This window comes from Tachyglossus aculeatus, chromosome 21 (assembly GCF_015852505.1).
Source record: "Tachyglossus aculeatus isolate mTacAcu1 chromosome 21, mTacAcu1.pri, whole genome shotgun sequence".
NCBI lineage: Eukaryota > Metazoa > Chordata > Mammalia > Monotremata > Tachyglossidae > Tachyglossus > Tachyglossus aculeatus.
The window spans coordinates 50,615,799-50,636,080 of NC_052086.1; the positions used below are offsets into that span (position 1 = coordinate 50,615,799).

General features: G+C 45.6%; 2 protein-coding genes across 3 annotated transcripts in view; one reads left to right on the plus strand and one right to left on the minus strand.

Moving 5' to 3' along the window:
- The window catches only part of LOC119942125 (mucin-5AC-like), a 35,686-nt gene extending 29,531 nt beyond the window's left edge, over positions 1-6,155 (plus strand). Inside the window, exons 13-14 of the mRNA XM_038762780.1 lie at positions 2,365-2,506; positions 5,430-6,155. Of these exons, the coding sequence (XP_038618708.1) occupies positions 2,365-2,506; positions 5,430-5,504 (217 nt within the window). The 3' untranslated portion in view covers positions 5,505-6,155. The remainder of the gene's footprint in view (positions 1-2,364; positions 2,507-5,429) is intronic.
- Positions 6,156-7,786: 1,631 nt separating this feature from the next.
- TNRC6A (trinucleotide repeat containing adaptor 6A) overlaps positions 7,787-20,282 on the minus strand; it is a 77,943-nt gene continuing 65,447 nt past the window's right edge. For both annotated transcript variants that reach the window (XM_038763527.1, XM_038763526.1), the window contains 7 exons: positions 18,676-18,834; positions 16,631-16,771; positions 12,315-12,422; positions 10,347-10,568; positions 9,641-9,711; positions 8,549-8,688; positions 7,787-8,411 (listed from right to left, as the gene is read on the minus strand). In XM_038763527.1, coding sequence (XP_038619455.1) covers positions 8,036-8,411; positions 8,549-8,688; positions 9,641-9,711; positions 10,347-10,568; positions 12,315-12,422; positions 16,631-16,771; positions 18,676-18,834 — 1,217 coding nt within the window. In that variant the 3' untranslated portion in view covers positions 7,787-8,035. The remainder of the gene's footprint in view (positions 8,412-8,548; positions 8,689-9,640; positions 9,712-10,346; positions 10,569-12,314; positions 12,423-16,630; positions 16,772-18,675; positions 18,835-20,282) is intronic.

Genomic DNA, 20,282 nt, shown 5'->3' on the forward strand with positions numbered 1-20,282 from the left:
TTACAGATGAGGGAACTGAGGCACAGAGAAGTTAAGTGACTTGCCCAAAGTCACACAGCTGACAAGTGGAAGAGGAGGGATTAGAACACACAACCTCAGACTCCTAAACCCATGCTCTTTAAATAATAATAATAATAATGACATTTATTAAGCACTTACTATTGCAAAACACTGTTCTAACTGCTGGGGAGGTTACAAAGTGATTCGGTTGTCCCTCGTGGGGCTCACAGTCTTAATCCCCATTTTACAGATGAGGGAACTGAGGCACAGAGAAGTTGTGACTTGCCCAAAGTCACAGAGCTGACAATTGGTGGAGCCGGGATTTGAACCCATGACCTCTGACTCCAAAGCCCGGCCTTTTTCCATTTCTGAGCCATGCTGCTTTTGTACTCTCCCAAGTGCTTATTACGGTGCTCTGCACACTGTAAGTGCTCAATAAATACAATTGACTGACTGATTTAAACTCTCCCAGTTTTTCATCGCTTTCCAAAAGCCAGAATGGGCCACCATCCTCTGAACTCCGCCTCATTCCCCAAGGTTTCCAAGGCCGAGCGAAGCCAGAAACCTGCTCTAATTTCCTTTCTCTGCTTGTGACGGGCCAGCAGTTAATCGGGGCAGCGTTTAAGGAATGCTAAGGCCACCGAGGGGTGGGATCATCCCACCTTATCTGGAATCCCAGGACGGGAAAGACAGGAAATGGCTGTCACGTCCTAGGATGGGAGGGGGGCAGCTTGGAGAGGTGGATCTGTGCTAGCAGGGAGGGAATTTGGTCCTTTTGATCTGTCCACCACCTTTAGTTTTCCCTCTTGGGCCAAACTTCCAAATTAGGGTAATTGAAAAGGGTGGTGGCGGGGAGAGTTTGGTAATCAAAAAGTACTTTAGCAGCTGCTTTTCCATTCAGTGGTACGGTTGGTGTAGGGCTGAGTTTAAAAACAGAATCTGGATGCAGGGATCTAATGCAGATGAGGTATTTTTCCCCAAGTGCTACCCCCCCGTATCTGGGATATTGCCTATGCCAATATTGCCCCATGCCCCTCACTCCTAACTCGCCCCTGAGGATGGAGGGGCTTTCACATGCCCCTGGCTAATGTCGGTTTGGCTGTGGCCTAGAACCTTGTTGCTGATGTTGGACAGCACCTGTATATATGTTGGTACAGATTTATTGCTCTATTTATTTTACTTGTACATATTTACTATTCTATTTATTTTATTAATGATGTGTATATAGCTATAATTCTATTTATTCTGATGGTATTGACACCTATTTGTTTTGTTTTGTTGTTTGTCTCCCCCTTCCAGACTGTGAGCCCATTGTTGGGTAGGGACTGTCTCTATATGTTGCCAACTTGTACTTCCCAAGCGCTTAGTACAGTGCTCTGCACACAGTAAGTGCTCAGTAAATGCAATTGAATGAATGAAGGATTGAGCACTGCCAGCATCCCTCAAGTTTTCCTTTGCGCTCGAAGCATCGAACTAGTGCCCCTACCCTGATCATTCATTCATTCATATTTATTGAGCTCTTACTATGTGCTCAGTGGGAGGCTCAGTGGAAAGAGCACGGGCTTTGGAGTCAGAGGTCATGGGTTCAAATCCCGGCTCTGCCAATTGTCAGTTGTGTGACTTTGGGCAAGTCACTTCACTTCTCTGGGCCTCAGTTCCCTCCTCTGAAAATGGGGATTGAGACTGTGAGCCCCCCGTGGGACAACCTGATCACCTTGTAACCTCCCCAGCACTTAGAACAGTGCTTTACACATAGTAAGTGCTTAATAAATGCCATTATTATTATTATTACTATATATATATATATATGTATATATATGTAATATAAAAGATGGATTCCCTGTCCACAAGCTTACAGTCTGGAGGGGAAGACGCTCCCAAGCTCCCCAGTACCTCACCGTGCTTTGGGGGAAGTTTTACTCCAAAGGAAGAGTTACTGCTGCCCAAGGATGGAAATCCCTCTCCTTCCTGAGGGTGGACCATGTCAGACTGTCCTGAGATCCTGCCTTACCCCTTCAGAGGTGGCCCTATGGGATAAGATTTTTAGATTGTGAGCCCACTGTTGGGTAGGGACTGTCTCTATATGTTGCCAATTTGTACTTCCCAAGCGCTTAGTACAGTGCTCTGCACACAGTAAGCGCTCAATAAATACGATTGATGATAAGATGGAAAGACACAGATGTGGCCATTGGCAACCCTGGGTCACGGATTCATGGGGATGCATAGAGGATCCAAGGTATTTTCAGTGACGGAACACTGACATCAGAAAGCCACACAGTCGAGGCTGAAACCAGGACTTCAGATGTTTGATGTTGAATCTTATGGCAGTAAAAATTGAGGCTCTCTTTTCTTCTTTTTTTAAAGTTTCTACTCCGAGTACGACACAAGTTCAAGTAGCATCAATGATCATGGGGTAGATTCTGGGAAAGCCAGCGATATCTCTGGGTCAAGTTGGCCCCCAGAGCCACCCTTCCCACTTCTACGCCACCTGAACACCGAGCGCCTGGTAAGTGATGTTTGGAAAAAGACTCGGAGTGAAAGTCTGCCCTGCACGCCCAGGACTAATTTGGGAGCCAGCTTTTAACCTAGCCACTTATCCGAGGCAGGTGACGGTTAGGGTTCGGGAAGGATACAAGTCTCATGCATTCTTAGGGGGAGGGTGGGCTAGTAAACTGGCCAGTTAGGCCCAAACAATCAACCTCCGTTGAAGACTGGGAGGCCTTCCCAGACTGAGCCCCTTCCTTCCTCTCCCCCTCGCCCCCTCTCCATCCCCCTCATCTTACCTCCTTCACCACAGCACCTGCATATATGTTTGTACATATTTATTACTCTATTTAATTTACTTGTACATATCTATTCTATTTAGTTAGTATGTTTGGTTTTGTTCTCTGTCTCCCCCTTTTAGACTGTGAACCCACTGTTGGGTAGGGACCGTCTCTATATGTTGCCAACTTGTACTTCCCAAGCGCTTAGTACAGTGCTCTGCACACAGTAAGCGCTCAATAAATACGATTGATTGATTGATTGACTGCTGGCAGCACACCCCCTAGCCCAGGTGGCACTTTGGCAAATCACTCCATTGAATTTCAGTGGCACAATCAGCCAAGGGGCCTTCCTGGGGATTGCTCCAAGTGGCTTTAACAGGGCTGGAATGGGACCTAGCTTTTATTTAACTTACCATGAACGAGAAAATGTACCTAATGATCCATTTATCTGGGTTCAAGACTATTTTACCAGTCCCCTTTCCATTCACTTGTCCACCTGGCGTACGACTGAGGCGAAAAAATGATATTGTGCCAATGGGTTGAACCCCGCAGTGAAGATATTTTCCCTGCCGGCTCCTCCTCCATCACCACCCCTGCTTGAGGAGGGTTTCTGTGTTCCCTCTGCCTCCTGTAGCTTTAAAGAGGGCCAGAAATTCCCGGCTCAGGGAGGGGCTTCTGCAGCTGCCCCCACTCACCTCATCAAGCCCTTTGGAAAAAGGAAGCTGAGTAGTGGGGGAAAGCAGAGGAGCGTGTTGATGAGGGAGGCATTGGGTAAGTAAGTGGTTTGTTGGTATTTTTTCCAGTCTGTTATTGACCTCTGAATTTCTGTAAGAGTTAAAACTAGTTGAAATAAGCCTGGGAAAGTGACTCTTAATAATACTTAATACAATACTTAATAATTGTACTTCCCAAGTGCTTAGTACAGTGCTCTGCACACAGTAAGCGCTCAATAAATACGATTGATTGATTGAATAATAATTTTGGTATTTGTTAAGTGCTTACTATGTGCAAAGCACTGTTCTACGCGCTGGGGGGAAACGAGGTGATCAGGTTGTCCCACCTCAGTCAATCCCCATTTTACTGATGAGGCTACTGAGGCCCAGAGAAGTGACGTGATTTGCCCAAAGTCACCCAGCTGACAAGCGGCAGAGCTGGGATTAGAACCAGTGACCTCCGACTCCCATGCCCAGGCTCTTTCCACTGAGCCACGCTGCTTTTTAAAAGGTTATTTAATCAGAAGTTCTCAAAGGAGCTGCTGTACTGGGGATTTTTCTGCATCTAAGAATGTGTAACCAATTAACTCCATAAAGGCAAATTTAGCATTACAAATCATGAATCCTTGATTTTTCGTCTAGTAAATGGCAGCTCTGTGTTTTGTATACCAATGGCAATAGAACAGTAGCTGGCATTGAGTCCTTCAGAAAGTCAAAGTAAATAGCATGTTTTGAAAAAACAGAAGCCCACCTCTATTAGCGATCAGATTTTTAAATGGGTTTGCTCTCCAACGTGGTTAAAAAGTGTAGAGAAGAAAAACCTTGATTTGTACAAGTATCATTGAAAGGTAGCAGTTCAGTTTGCCACTTCAATGCTGTTCAATTGTGTTAATCAGTCTCTAATCTTGGCTTTTTGATTCAAACCTGGTGGGGGGGGGGGGGGGAGTAAAGTGACTGAATTACCTAGGCTATTACTATTACCTATTACTCTATTTACTTATACATATCTATTCTGTTTATTTTATTTTGTTAGTATGTTTGGTCTTGTTCTCTGTCTCCCCCTTTTAGACTGTGAGCCCACTGTTGGGTAAGGACTGTCTCTATATGTTGCCAACTTGTACTTCCCAACCGCTGACTGTGCTCTGCACACAGTAAGCGCTCAATAAATTCGATTGATTGATTTTCCTTCCAAAACGTTCAGTAGGTTTCCCCACTCCTTCCTCTCCCCCACCTCCCCCCTCCATCCCATCTTACCCCCTTCCCTTCCCCACAGCACCTGTATATATGTATATATGTTTGTACATATTTATTACTCTTTATTTTACTTGTACGTATCTATTCTATTTATTTTATTTTGTTAGTATGTTTGGTTTTGTTCTCTGTCTCCCCCGTTTAGACTGTGAGCCCACTGTTGGGTAGGGACTGTCTCTATATGTTGCCAACTTGTACTTCCCAAGCGCTTAGTACAGTGCTCTGCACACAGTAAACGCTCAATAAATACGATTGATTGATTGATAGGCTGGGACTCCAGTGATAGGGCAGCATTATCTGCCTGTTGAGTGAATGGGAGGTGTGGATTTTACTATTGGAAAAGGCAGGACAGGAGCGTGGCCTCGTGGATAGAGCATGGCCCTGGGAGACAGAAGGACCTGGGTTCTAATCCCAGCTCCGCCACTTGTCTGCTGGGTGACCTCGGGTAAGTCACTTCACTTCTCTGTGCCTCTGTTACCTCACCTGTAAAATGGGGATGAAGACTGCGAGCCCCAAGTGGGACAGGAACCGTGTCCAAATCTTGTATCTACCCCAGCCTTTAGAAGTCGCCTCGCTCACAGTAAGCGCTTCATGAATGCCATAATTATTATTATCGTTAGAAGACTTCAGTTTAGAAGTCCACTCCACAACTTGTCTGGTTTCCACTCCCTAAAAGACCCTGCAATTGTCTCCTTCACAGCCTCGCCCCCCGAGACCTCACTCGGCCTGTGGGGAAGGGGGACCGGCCCCTCCCGAAAGAAGCTGGACAGCTTAAGCCTACAGCCGCAACTGAAGACCTGCAACAAAGCGAGACAGACCACGCCGTCTTTCAGCTTTTAAAAACCAACCACGTTTTATTTTCACATAAGCTCGGTGAAGAAACTCATACACTTGAACAATACAATTAATGCAGTTATGACAAATTCATCTCAAAGCCCCAAAGGTCAATCACTTTCATCTTCAAATATTTCTAGACCAGATTCTTTTGAAGCCAGCTTTGGTTTCAGAAAGCCAGTATGGAAGTCTTTACAGATCAAACGTGTTGAGCAGCAACGATTGCATTGAATTGTCCATGATCTTTTTTCAACTTACACCTGGCAAGTCAAACGTAATGCATAAGCTTGAAGTCGTCTACGTCGAAGTCTGTACAGTCGGGCTGCCCGCCAGCCACCGCGGAAAGGAAAAGCCAAGTTAAGAAGCGCTGCTGCATTGTTCATTGTTTCACAGGTAACTGAGGTATAATAATTTAACACCAGTACACTTCAAAATCATTAAAAGTTTGTTTTCCCAAAACGCTCTCCTTAGTTGCAAGAGTCCTGTTAAGGATCAAGCCTGGCACAGATGGTGGAGTTGGGCGGAGGGGAAGGGGGGGAGAGAGGGAGGGAAAGGGCAGGCAACAGAAAAAGTCCTGGGGCAACGTGACCCTGAAGGCGCTCAAATCGAGTAAGGAAGAGCAAGCTGTGATTTTTCTACAGTTTTTCTCACATGATTTCAGACTGGATACAGTTATGGATATTTTTCAATTCAGATTCAACATTTAAAGGTCTCCCCCCGCCCAGCCCCCCCACCCCCCCACCCAAAATCGGTTGCTCTGCGAACCTTACAATACGAATACACCCATAGCAACTTTGAGATTTTCATGGTAAAAAACAGCCTACAAATAAAGTCACAAAAATAGACAATTAAATGCTGAGCAGCCCAAATGTCATGATTTATTAATATCTGAAACTTCATAATTCAAACACAACCAAACTGTACATTTTACAATCACATTCTATTTGTAAACAGTTAAAAGCCACTGACTTCTTTTGCATCTTATGACACAAAACAGTTAGAATCAAGGCAATGAAATGATGGCGATTTCTGCACTGTTAAAATTTTTACCCTTGTTTAGTCTCCTCTGACTAAGCAAGCACTATAATACCATTTGTGGCAAAAAAAAAAAAAAGATGTAACGTTACTTTTGCAAGAATTTTTTTTGACATTTAAAATTTTTCCTTTATACAACAAACAATTCTGTAAGCCCAATAACTTGGTTACAGTATGCATAGTTACTGATTTCGGCTTTAAGGTACGACAGTTCAACGTTAACACGGTCACGAGAGAGCAGAAACATATATAGCCACTCGATGGGATTACAAAAAAAAAAGGATAACTAACGATAATTAGCAAACCACCATCACTCACTAATAAAAAGACAGCATCGGAAAGCGGTATGTCGAACTCCAGCTTTAAGCATGTTTTTTTTTTTTGGCAGAGAAAAGTCTTACAGAGCAATAAGTAGTATCAGTGCTAAAAGTTGGGTTTTTTTTTCCTATAAGAAACTACAAGGAGTTTTTACTTGGGAACTGGTTTTCCTGAGAACCATGCTCTTTGATTTAGGAGACAGGAATAGAAAACAAAAGAACATGGCCAAACACTGTTCCTTATTCCCAGAGATAGAAAGCATCTTTTTATCATCCTCCATTTTTTTTTGTCTTTTTAAAATTTTTTTTTCAATGATGGAAGAGTAAACATTTTTCTCGAAAAACAAAACAAAAAATTAAAAAAAAAAAATTAAAAAGAAAAAACAAAAACCAAAAAAATTCTGTAAACAAGAAGGCCCTACGCCGGGGCCCTCAAAACAAAATTGAAAGCCTATTGAAAGTGCGGGACCCTCCTGGCTTGCAGGGTGGGTGGCAAAGTCACAGCTGTGGCCACAGTTTTTCAAACTGCAGAGCGAAATTCTTTAGTTTTATACGTGAAAAAACTGGTGCAATACTTTCATTAATCGTCCTAAGTCAGTATCATAACTTGATCTTTAAACTCCACAATACCACAATAAGGTAGGCGAACATCAAGGCATAGTAGAGAGCGCACACTGTCTTGTTCAGAACGTCCTTGAGTAAACATTTACACTTGAACTGCTGCCCCCCGGGATATTGCCGATTAGACGGAGACCAGCATTCAGTGCAAAGTGAAAAAAGCTCATACTCCAACATCATCAGCAAAAATGAAAAAAAAAAAAAAAAGAAAAAGGAATTCAAAGAATAAACATGATGAATATACACAAATGAGCTCATTCTAAGCAGTTTATTATGTAGAGCACTATCTGGAAGTGTAAATATATACTTTTTCACATTATAATATTGGCCTGCATGATTCAAGTATTCAAACTGATATGTTTTGGGCTAAAACAAAGTGGAAAATGTGCAGAAAGTAACTGTTTCCACAGGTGACCCCTTGTTGTAGGTGGAAAAGTCCCAATTAGTGCTGCTTTGTTACGTCTTGAGGTCACAGTTTGTTAGCTGAACAATAAAAAGGTTTTTACATGGACTCTCCACCTCCACCTAGGTGGTCAACAGAAAGGAAAGCATTGATGGGGGATGGGCTGCTAATTCCCCTGGTGTCATTGCTGCTTGGGGTGCCCCACAGGCTTGTGGAATAATTTGGGGTCCCCCAGAGTGAAGTGCCATGAAGGTCTCCACTGCTAGTTCCCGACAGCCCAGCACCATTCCAGTGATTTAGATCGTTACGGTTTGAGAATGAATGGGAACCGTCCATGGATCCAAGTCGGTTCTGGCTGGATCCCAGAGACTGCCAGCCAGGAGAAGGAGTCAGAGACTGGCCTTGTGCAAAGAAGCGACTAATCTCCTCTTCACTGGCAAACTCAGCAAGAATAGTAGTGTTCCCTAATACACACCTGGGAAGGAGAAAAACAGACGATTACTTCCGTCGGGTCGCCACTCGCTGCCAAAGGACGTGAATCTGTTGGGCGGGGGGAGACGCGCGGGAATTCCCCAACTCTCCCCGTAATCTCCGGCCCGTTTCCCAACTTACATGTGCAGAGATTTTTGTGCCTTCACTACCTCTTCTTTTGAACTGTAACGGACCAAAGCATTACCATGTGGGAGGTTAAGGTGGAATGTTATTAGCGGACCGTGCTGCATGCACAGGGTTCGCAGGGTTGAGCCATCAATCTAAGAATCGGACAGGAAAGAGCATGAGAAATGTGGTCAGGCGAAGTCAGGCTTTGAGAAACGAGCGAGTGCCCTGAGGCGGCGACCTTCAAACCCCTCGGTTGAACTCAGCCTGCTTAAAGGGTCTAGAGACCCCCACCCCACCCCCCCATGCCAGGGGCAGGGCCCCCAACTTTGTCCTGGACCTCCCCACAACCCCGACGGCCTCAGGTCCCGGAGGGGTGGGTGTGAGGATCTTGAGACATTCTCCCCTTCTGGAACAACCCCGCCACCCCCAGAGTTGACACGGGGACCCCAACTCCACTATTCAGGAGCTGATGACCCGATCTGCAGGTTATTCAGAATCTTTGCTTGGGTCATTTCACTGTTCATTAGCACCTGGGCCAGAGGGTGATCAGAAGAAATAAATGAGAACAATTAAATCACTTCCGCTACTTGTGACCGGTTCTGTTGGAAAGATTCTGACGTGGCCTTGTCAGAGCCCTTCTAGGAGGCCAAAATTGTTGCCTCAGGGGTGGGGCTGTTCCAAGGGCAGGCGGGAGGGAAGGAACTTTCCTGTTAGGGTAGCAGGGGACCCCGCTGTGTAATGTATGCAACCCCCCCTTTCATCATCATCAATCGTATTTATTGAGCACTTACTGTGTGCAGAGCACTCTACTAAGCGCTTGGGAAGTACAAATTGGCAACATATAGAGACAGTCCCTACCCAACAGTGGGCTCGGGCTGCCCTTAGTACCAATCCGTTCCTTCCGAGAGCCCGGAAACGGGAGCGGCTGGGCCCTCGCCACCAGCTTGGGGTTGGCTTTCTGTACCTGCTGCCGGGTGGTAACCGAGCGAGAAGGCTCTTCTCCCCAAACGCCCACTACAAATGCCAACCCTACCAGAGGTCTTGGGCCTTGAAGCCACCTAGGGCTGAATCCTAGCTGGATTCCGCAGAGGTCAGTACCCTTACCTGAGGTGTAAGGTTTTTGAGAACAAGCCAATTTGTTATTCTCCCTGAGCTGCTCTCACCCCAGCTTGAACCTAAACCAAAAGAGAAATACAAACATTACACATCCACGTCCGTTCCCCTAACTGCTAAACTGGCCAAACCAGAGGCATCCAGTCCGTTACAGCCAACTCCACTATTCAGGAGCTGATGACCTGATCTGCAGGTTATTCAGAATCTTTCACTGTTCATTAGCACCTGGGCCAGAGGGTGATCAGAAGAAATAAATGAGAACGATCAAATCAATTCCGCTACTTGTGACCGGTTCTGTTGGAAAGATTCGATAGGGAAGGCTATATTCACGGGATTATGTGAGGTTTGGGATTCGGAATCAACTAGACTTAAACGATCTCTTCCCCCACCACCGCCCCTCGGATCACAGACGACTCTCCTGGACTTTTCCCTGGAATAAAGATTCCCTTCTTTACCATCTCCTTCTGCCGAAAGCCGAAAGGGGAAACACTTGATTACTCGAGCACTACTACAGAACTATAGTACTGTAGGGCAGCCACTAATAGGTGCATACTCTTTGCACACCCTCTCCTGAACTCACACGACTTCTATCCAAGAAACAGTGCCTTTTCGGACCGAAGCCAGAAGTTTCGTTAAATCTGGAATGCTGAAAATTCCCAGAAACCAAAAGGAACCGGCTGAAAGGTTTCAGTCTTACCAGGGGTGTATCTGGCGTCAGAATTTCCCCAACCTCCACCCAGCCGAAGGGGAGAGTTATCCCACGTGGATAAAGGTGGCTTCTGACCGGTCAGTCCCGGGGGTGGGCGGGATGGAGCAGTGATGTTTTTAGGTGGCAAAGGGACCTTCCACAGCTCATGAGCCAGAGAGGTGTTAGTGACTGAACCAGGAGACCATGTCGATTTGGAATCACCGTTTCTGGCTGCTCAAAGGGAGAAGGGGAAAAAACAAAACAAAAAAGAAATGAGCAATGAGACAATGAGCTTTTTACGTGATATACAGATCCATCATATCTGAAAACAAACAAAAAAAGCCAAACTCTGTGTGTGATGGATATTATAAAGAAGCGGGTGATATTTCCGGCAAGACTGCTGCCAGTCTCTCCAAGGTCAAGGAGAACCGAGGGGAACTCAAGCCCGTTTTTAAAAGTCAGCTAAGGTGGTCCCACAGTTTCCCTTGGTTACCTATTATTCACAGGTTGTAGCATTTCAAAACAGTAAGTGCCCCATCTCTAACAATAATAAAAGCTTCTCTGCACCCTGAGCACCCAAAATAAATGTTTCCTAGATGTTAGAAGGATAAAGCATAAGGCAGCTTCCTTCTCATCTTCAATATAACTTCTTATAAGACACAGAGCAGGGATGTCTTTGGGTTTTGAGATGACACTGCTGAAAGGAAGATTGTATCCATGGGGCTAAGTCTCACATTTACATATACATACGCGTGACTTGTGTTCAGTATTGGTGATGATTTTGCTTAATAAATACAATACTATCAGTGGCATTTTAAGAGATCGTATACAGTGTGAAACGGGGCAGGCTGGTCTAAGAAGCGACCCGTTAATGCTCCCAGTACAATCCCGTCCCCTAGTTGGGATTAAAAAAAAGACACATTCACTTAGAAAAAACCCCAAAACCAAAAAACAAAACAAAACCCCCCAAACAGATCTTAGCTCCCAACTACGCCCCACCAGAAGGCAGGGGGTCACCCAATATGGACAAAGTCCAATCTGTGCTGGGACTGGGTTTTGAGGACCCACCCTGGCTGGGCTGGCCCAAGTCCTTTCTGGCTTGAGCCTAGGACAAATTAAAGGTTTCTACGACTGGACCCACTGAGCTGCTATTTTTTTTTTTTAAAGAGCTCATGGGGCAGTGCAGCCTCTAGAAATGGCTGAGGGGGTTGAGTTCCGGTTAGCAGTAGCAGCTGACAGAAAAATGCACGTGCAAAGTGAACACTGAACCTTCTTTTGCCCCTTGTGCTTGGCCTGCAGCTTCGCACAGTCAGTGGGGGGAGGACGGGGAGGAGGAAGAGGAGGGACTTGGCCTGAATCCAAGCAGATTTGGTTCTAAGATGGTGCAGACAGGCAGCTCGATTTGGAGCCCAGAACCACAGTCCTATTTGCAGCAGCATAGGGGAACGAGAGAGCTCTAAAGTTTGGGGTTATGCCACCTTTCCACTTCCTATGGATGCACACAGCCCCGCTTTCCACTAGGCCAACAGAAGCCAGCTCCTCTAGGGTCAAAATGGCACCTTTCTATCTCCGCTTGCCGAGGGGGGAGCGGGACTTCCACTGGCCTGTTTGGGGCCGGAGGGGAGGGATGTTAGCCTTCAGGTACCCTCCCAGCTGACTGAGATCAATTCCTCTGCCCTCGACTCAAGCGGAAAACAGCCTCGTGGTAAAAAAAAAAAAAAAAAAAAGAATGGGAGAGAAGAGGAAAAAGAAAAAGATAGGAAGAGAAAAAGGGAGTTACAGAATGTTACAGAAAATACTGACAATTTCTGAAATCTTCCCCCAGGAAAGGAAAAAAGGGAGCATTGACAGACCCACCCATACACGGTCCTGGCGGTTTCTATTTAGGCACCACTGATGTGAACAAAGGGAAGGAAGGTGGACAGACCGAAGGGCTCGCCAGTGAAATTCAGGATTTTGAACTTTGCTGAACCCCACCTGAAGTGCTTTGTGCTGTACTGCTGAGGGAAACATTGTAGTTGGAGGCACGAATGGATGACCAGGCACTAGTTGAAGGCAGCGTGGTGTTCAAAGATGAGGATGACCCTAAATGGGGGAAACTAGTTAGTTATTTAGAAACAGGGTCACACTTCATTTGGTTTTTTCCAAAGAATTCTACCAAGAGAAAATACAAAAAAAAATTAAAAAATAGTTTTGGGCGCATGGATTATAGCAGCCTGAGCCTCTTATCTTTTGCCATTGCTTCAGAGGGGCTCCCTAGAACACTACCTCGAAAATAATTTAGCTGGATTCGGTATATATGGGATTCCTTGGGAGCGACTAGCTAGGCTTCTACTACTACTAATAATGATGGCATTTATTAAGTGCTTACTATGTGCAAAGCACTGTTCCAAGTGCTGGGGAGGTACAAGGTGATCAGGTTGTCCCACGGGGCTCCCAGTTTTAATCCCCATTTTACAGATGAGGGCACTGAGGCCCAGAGAAGTGAAGTGACTTGCCCAAAGTCACACAGCTGGCAATTTGTGGAGCCGGGATTTGAACCCATGACCTCTGACTCCAAAGCCCGGGCTCTTTCCACTGAGCCACGCTGCTTCCCAGGTCCTCTGACTCCCAGGTTCATGCTCTTTCTACTAGGCCCCGCTGCTGCTCTAATCCCAGCTCTCCCACTTGTCAATTGTGTGAGCGGGGATAGGTCACAACGCCTGGGGGCCCTCAGTTTCCTCCTCTATAAACTGAGGATAAAATTCCTCTTCTCCCCACTCTTACGATTGTGAGAACGATTGGCTGCCCGATGCCAGACCTCCCTCCCTAGATCTGCACAAAGAAATGTGCCAGGCCTGGCCGACATCTTCAAGCAAAAACTCCTCTCTTGGCTTCAAGGCTGTCCATCACCTCGCCCCCTCCTATCTCACCTCCCTTCTCTCCTTCTACAGCCCAGCCTGCACCCTCCGCCTCATTCTCACCTCTCCCGCCGTCGACCCCCGGCCCACATCCTTCCACTGGCCTGGAATGCCCTCCCTCTGCCCATCCGCCAAGCTAGCTCTCTTCCTCCCTTCAAAGCCCGAGAGCTCACCTCCTCCAGGAGGCCTTCCCAGACTGAGCCCCCTTTTCCCTCTCCTCCTCCCCATCTCCCCCCGCCTTCCCTCCTCCCCCCCCCATAGCATTGTATATATCGGTACAGATTTATTACTCTATTTTATTTGTACAAATTTACTATTCTATTTATTTTGTTAGTGATGTGCATATAGCCATAATTCTATCTGTTCTGACGATTTTGACACCTGTCTATGTTTTGTTTTGTTGTCTGTCTTCCCCTTCTAGACAGTGAGCCCACTGTTGGGTAGGGACCGTCTCTATATGTTGCCGACTTATACTTCCTAAGCGCTTAGTCCAGTGCTCTGCACACAGTAAGCGCTCAATAAATACGACTGAATGAATGAATGAATGGAGTCTGGAACAGGCCTGTGGGAAAGGCAATCCTCCTAGAGAGGAGTTCATGTCCCAATGAGGAGGGTTGGGCGCTCTCTTCTGAGCCTTGCACCATTCATGGTGAATGGGTATTGGCTAGCAGCGAGTGGCTACTCAGGCCAAGACAGGCACCTCTCAGAGGACTCTCCCCAGCTCAATGCAGCCTGGCCCCAGTGGTTCATTCATTCATTCATTCATTCATATTTATTGAGCGCTTACTCTGTGCAAAGCACTGTACTAAGCGCTTGGGAAGTACAAGTTGGCAACAAATAGAGACAGTCCCTACCCAACAATGGGCTCACAGTCTAGAAGGGGGAGACAGACAACAAAACATGTGGACAAGCTGTCAGAACAAACAGAAATAGAACTAGATGCACATCATTAACTAAATAAATAGAATAGTAAATAAGTACAAGTAAAATAGATAGAGTAATAAGTCTGTACAAACATATATACAGGTGCTGTGAGGAGGGGAAGGAGGTTGCGCAGCCTTGGCTAAAGCAGGGACCGCAGCCCATGAAGAACATAAAGGGGCCACTGGTCTAATTCTAGGGGACACTCTGGCCCACGGGACCCGTGTGAGGTATCAGCAGTGCCCTAGCCACCGAGCCAAAGTTCTCATAGTCCTAAACAGAGAGGGAGGACTGGGAGGGAGAAATGGAAAGGGGGAAAAGAACAGGGTTTGGAGAACGAGGCACTGGAGTGTTGGAGGATGATATCAGCACTTAGAACAGTGCTTTGCATAGAGCAAGCGCTTAATAAATGTTATTATTATTATTATTATTATTATTATTATCTGAGCCCATTAAAGTCTGCCTGAGGCCTGAGTCGGTGTAGGTTTTTAACAGCCGGAGGCTCCGTGGAGAAGGAAGGAAGCCGAGAGGGCAGGAGCCTTCCTGGGTTGGAGGCCGCCTGGGCGTGGGATTGGGAGAAGGGAGATCTGGGTTCTAAGCTTGACTCCATCACTGACTTGTTGGGAGGCCCTGGGTAAGTCATGCAACCTCTCCAGGCTCCAGTTTCTCCACCTGTTAAATGGAAATAAGATACCTGATCTCACTACCTTTTAGACTGTGAGCCCTACAGGGATGGAAACTGTGTTCAATCAAATTATTGTGTGTCTACTCCAGCACTTAGCACAGTGCTCTGACATATAGTAAGCGCTTGAGAAATACCATAATTCCCATCATTTTCTCGGGTGACCCATCCTTAGCCTAGCTCCGGTTCCAGGCTTGTCCTGCCCATCCTGAGCTGAGCCCCAGAGGATCCTTCCGAGGTGCACCATCCCTCATACATACTCAGAAGACCCCGGCAACCCAAAATATAAATAAATGAATAAAATCGGGGAGTCTGCTCCCAGTGTGAACCCGGGGTTGGTGGGGGGAGAGTTACGCCGATGACAAGGGTTGAGAGGGATGGGCCTGACATCCTAGGTAGGATCCAAGAGGGGTTACTCTACACCAGGGGTTGCTGGCAACCTGCGGCCCTCAAGCCACACCTGAGCTTCCCTAAATCCTCTTTTCCTCTTCTCTCACTCCCTTCTGCGTCACCCTGATTCATTGCTCCCTTGATTCATCCCCTCACCCAGCTCCACAGCACTTCTGTAGTTGATTTATTTATACTAATGTCTTTCTCCCCCTCTAGACTCCCTGCTCGTTGTGGGCTGGGAATGTGTCTATTTATTGTTATATTGTACTCTCCCAAGCGCTTAGTACAGTTCTCTGCACACAGTAAGCGCTCAACAAATACGACTGATTGACTGGAGCCAAACGTGGCTCAGCAAGCCCCAGCCCGCTCCAAGGAAGAGCACGGCCTGACCTCGAGTAGGTCACTTCCTGCCCTAAAGGTTGTCGTCCCCTAATAATTGTAGGGATTATGGGTATTACCTAAATACTCGCTATGGGCCAAGCGATTTATTAAATGTTGGGGCAGACACAGGATAATCACATTAGACACAGTCCCTGCCCACATGGGGCTCACAGCCCAAGGGGGAGAGGGAACAGAGATTGAACCCCAATTTTACAAATGAGGAAACTGAGGCACAGAGCCACTAAGTGACTTGCCCAAGGCCACACAGCAGGCAAGAGGGAGGGCCGGGATCAGGATCTAGGTCACGGGAGTTCCAAACTTGTGGTCTTCCCACAAGGCCACCCTGCTCTCAAATACACCGCTACTCTATGCTGAGGAAGAACTGGCTAGCTTGCATGTACAACTGATCTCTAGTGACCAAGTGTTACTACAGAATCTTTTGCGAAAAGGAACAAAACACAAAACTCAATACCCTACAGGCAGCGCTCTCATTACTAGTCAGAACGGATTCAAAGCCCGAGATCTGCAGTGGTCTGGAAATTGCATTTTTCAATTCCTGACGAGTGACAAAACTATGTATGAGAGGTACCAAATATTCGCTCAACAGCAAAAACTAAGGGAATTTGGAAATTTTAAATAGTTCCACATAATACAATTCTTTTATCAATGCAAAATCAGTAACGTAACACTTCAGAGGACACAGTTCTGCGCGCAGCAGGCTCTCCCCAAAACCAATCACTGACTTGCAAAACTCGTTAAAATGGGTGGAACTCTGGAAAATTAACTTACATAGAAAAGCTATGGCAGAAAGGCTGCTTAATCTGTTGGCAAGTGTTATTTTTAACAGTAATAATGATGATGACAATAATAACTGTGGTACATACACCATTACTGGGTGTAGCATGCTTGGGTAGATATGAGATCATCTGATCAGACGAAGAGCTCGCTGGGCTATTCTTTCTGACGCATTGATGTACCAAACCTTACTTCACAGTGTTGCTAGAAAGTTTCGTACGTACCACTGTTTCTGTCCCTGAGGTGGTCAACTTCCCGCACAGTATTAATTGAAAGATTGTTTATGACACTGCCAGGAGTGACGTAAGGGTCAGTTTCGGGGTCGATGTTTGGATAACCTTTCCATGGCTCACCGGGACGAAATTCTGGATAGAGAAGAGAAAAACATTTTTAAGGGAGTTAAATCACTACTCCTTTAACTAGGATGATATTCTTACAGCTTTTATGGAAATAACCCTCCAAATCCCAAATTGTTCTCCATTTGTCTTCTAATCAAAACTCACCTAACTCGACCCCACAACTCCAGACAACACAAGAGGTTGGGTTGAAAAATCTTGGAATTTCTGTAGGGCAAATGAGAACCTAAGCCACGTGGCGCCTGGGAAGCGTGACACATTGTTCTTGAATTTCAAATGCAGTGGGCAATAAATAATCTGACCGGGACAATAATCCTTTAGTTTATAAGTCACTGCCCTATTTCCAGGGTCTTCAGTAATGAAATGAGTTCAAAATACCACCACATTTTTGTAGAACATATAGTCCAGAAAACTGGGTGGCCAGACTGGCCTCAGGCCAAGGTTTTTCCAAGTGTAGCTTCAGACCTCTCACTGACATATATTGACATCAAACTCAGGAGGCTTTCTCTCATCAATTTCTAATAATAATGATAATAATAATAATGATAATGATAATAGTAGTAGTAGTACTTGTTAAGCACTTACAATGTGCCAAGCATCGTTCTAAGGTCTGGGGTAGATACAAGTTAACCGGATTGGACACAGTCCCTGTCCCAACAATGGGCTCACACCCTTATTCCCCATTTTTTACAGATGAGATCTCGCCAGTGGAGTAGCATGGGCTTGGGAGTCAGGGGTCATGGGTTCTAATTCCGGTTCTGCCACTTGTCTGCTGCGTGACCCTGGGCAAGTCACTTAACTTCTCGGTGCCTCAGGTACCTCATCTATAAAATGGGATTGAGACTGTGAGCCCCACGAGGGACAATCTGATTATCTTGTATTTACCCCAGTGCTTAGAACAAATACCATAAACACTTAACAAATACCATAATTATTATTATTATATATCCCCTCACAATGACCTGGTGTGCTTCCAATTTCCTGTAGTCCTTATGTACCTCCTTATGTCCCAGTACTGAAGCACCAATTCTCATCCACACCCTCTTCTGCTCCTTCCTGAAAACTGTTTCAATGTCTGCTTCCCCCCAGGCTGCTAGACTGCAAGAGCCTTGAGGGCAGGGACGAGGTCTACTAATTCTACCGTACTTTTCCGAGCCTTTAGCAACAGTACTCTACACACAGCAGAGTATGTAAGCACAACATACTTTCCATGGTGACATCATCAGAGCAACCATCTCTCAAAGGGGATGGATATATAAGCCCCCTAACCCTTGAGCAGCTCAATTTATAAGTTACTCTCTCTTTGAGATGATGTGGCATGATTTATAATAATCATCATCAGCATTGATATTTCTCTCTTTTCTTTTTACTGGTATTTGTTAAGCGCTATGTGGCAGACACTGTTCTAAGCACGGGGGCAGATACAAGTTAATCAGGTGGGACACAGTCCATAGACACAGCCTTGTAGATGAGATAACTAAGGCACAGAGAAGTGAAGTAACTTGCCCAAGGTCACACAGCGGACCGATGGCGCAGAGCCGGGATTAAAACCCCGGTGCTTGTGATTTCTATGTCCGGGCTCCATCCACTAGGCCATGCTGCTTCTCTATCGAGCGCTTTCTGTGGGCAGAGCACTGTACTAAGTGCTCAGGACAGTACAATACGACGGAGTGAGTACGAGCATTCCCTGCAAACTTGAGTTCCCAAAGTAAAGTACACTGTGATCGAAGGCTGGCTGCTATTTCTTGCACGGAGGCCATTCTCTCTCATCAGTCAGTCAATCGGATTTATCGAGTGCTTACTGTGTGCAGAGCACTGTACTAAACGCTTGGGAGAATATAATATAATACTATAATAGACACATTCCCTCCCCACAGGGTACACGTTTCTGAGAAGAGAGGGCCGCGGCTTACCGGGTGGCCAGTTAACACTGCTAGAGCCATTAGGCGATTTGGCACGCGGCCAGCCATCCCCAATGGAACCAGGAGGACTGGCTGGAGAATTACTGCTGTTCATAAAGTCATACGGAACAAATGGAGACTCTTCCAGCCGAAAACCACTTGAAATAGCACCTATAAAAAGAAGAGAAGGAGTTAGTGCTTTTCCTCAGGGACCTCGGTAACCCACGGGCCCCTTCTTTATCTTCCCCCGGCAAGGTGATTCGCCAATTGTTCCTGGTACTAGTGGTGATTTGGGAGATTTCTGGAGTTATCTGTGGGCCCAAGCTGAAAGTGGGACACCTAGAGCTTCCCTATACACAGTAAATGACAAAAATACGCTGATCTCTGCCAAAACTTGCCTTCATCCTGATTTCAGGATTTTTTTAAAAATAGCTTTAAAACAAAGCAGGGGGGATAATTTTGGGAGCTATTCCAGAGGACTCTCTGTAGGCAGGAACCAAGCACAGAGATGGGAGAAGGGAAGAAAGAAAGAGGAATAGTTAAAGAGGTACTCAATACGATGCTTTGTTCCCTCCTCAAATGGAATGTTAAGCGCTAACTGAATCCAGCACCAGGCAAAGTTGTTGGACCAGTGTAAATAGCAAAAATGTGATAAACTACTAGCAATCTGAAACATTTTGCACTTACCAGCTATGGCAAAATTAGATACAAGACATGGCAGACTGTAAGATAGCTCCCAGAATCCTCTATCTGTGACCTCTGGACAACTGATATTCACCCCAACCCCACCCCACAGCACTTATAATATATAATACTTTATATATTACATAAGAAATATAATACTTTAAATTATTTATTCATAGTAATGTCTGTCACCCTCTACATTGTAAATTCGTGATGGGTAGGGAATTGTGTTGAACGGTACGCTCTCAAGTACTCAATAAATATGCTGGACTGATTGAAAAATCTGGTGGGAAATGGGAAGGGCAATGGAAATGGAATAGTAATAGTATCTACTGAGCATCTAGAGGCACACTGAACTATGCATTTGACTAAATGGACATCAATCGATCAATGGCATTTTTTGAGCACCTACAGGATGCAGAGCACTGCACTAAGCACTTGAGAGAGTAAAATACAGTTAACAGACATGCTCTCTATCCACGAATAACTTAGTCTAAAGGGGGAGACAAACATTAGTGCTTTGGCAACACAGAAGGAAGAGGAAATGGGGAAAAGAAGGCTTAATTGGGCACGTCACTTTAGTACAAAAGTTTTTGTTGGGTACCTATCGACTCGGAAACAGCTAAGTGGACTGTGTGATAACCTGAGTAAAATTAAATTAAAATTTAAACTTGGGTCCAATACAACTGCAAACAAATAATTATGGAAGCAGATCCGCTACTGGGTGTTCTAAAAAGATTTTAGTCTGCAGCTGACGATTCTAAAAATACAACCAAGCTGTAGACCTGAATTCTAAGAAGATTTGTTTGCAAACCTTTGAAGCTATCTTTAGCCAAAGCTTCTCACCTAGATCATCTGCCAAGGTGCCAAGTTTCAGCCTGATAAAGTTTCAAGTGCCAGAAGTGTAATGGAAATGCTAACTTTAGGTTCAGTCT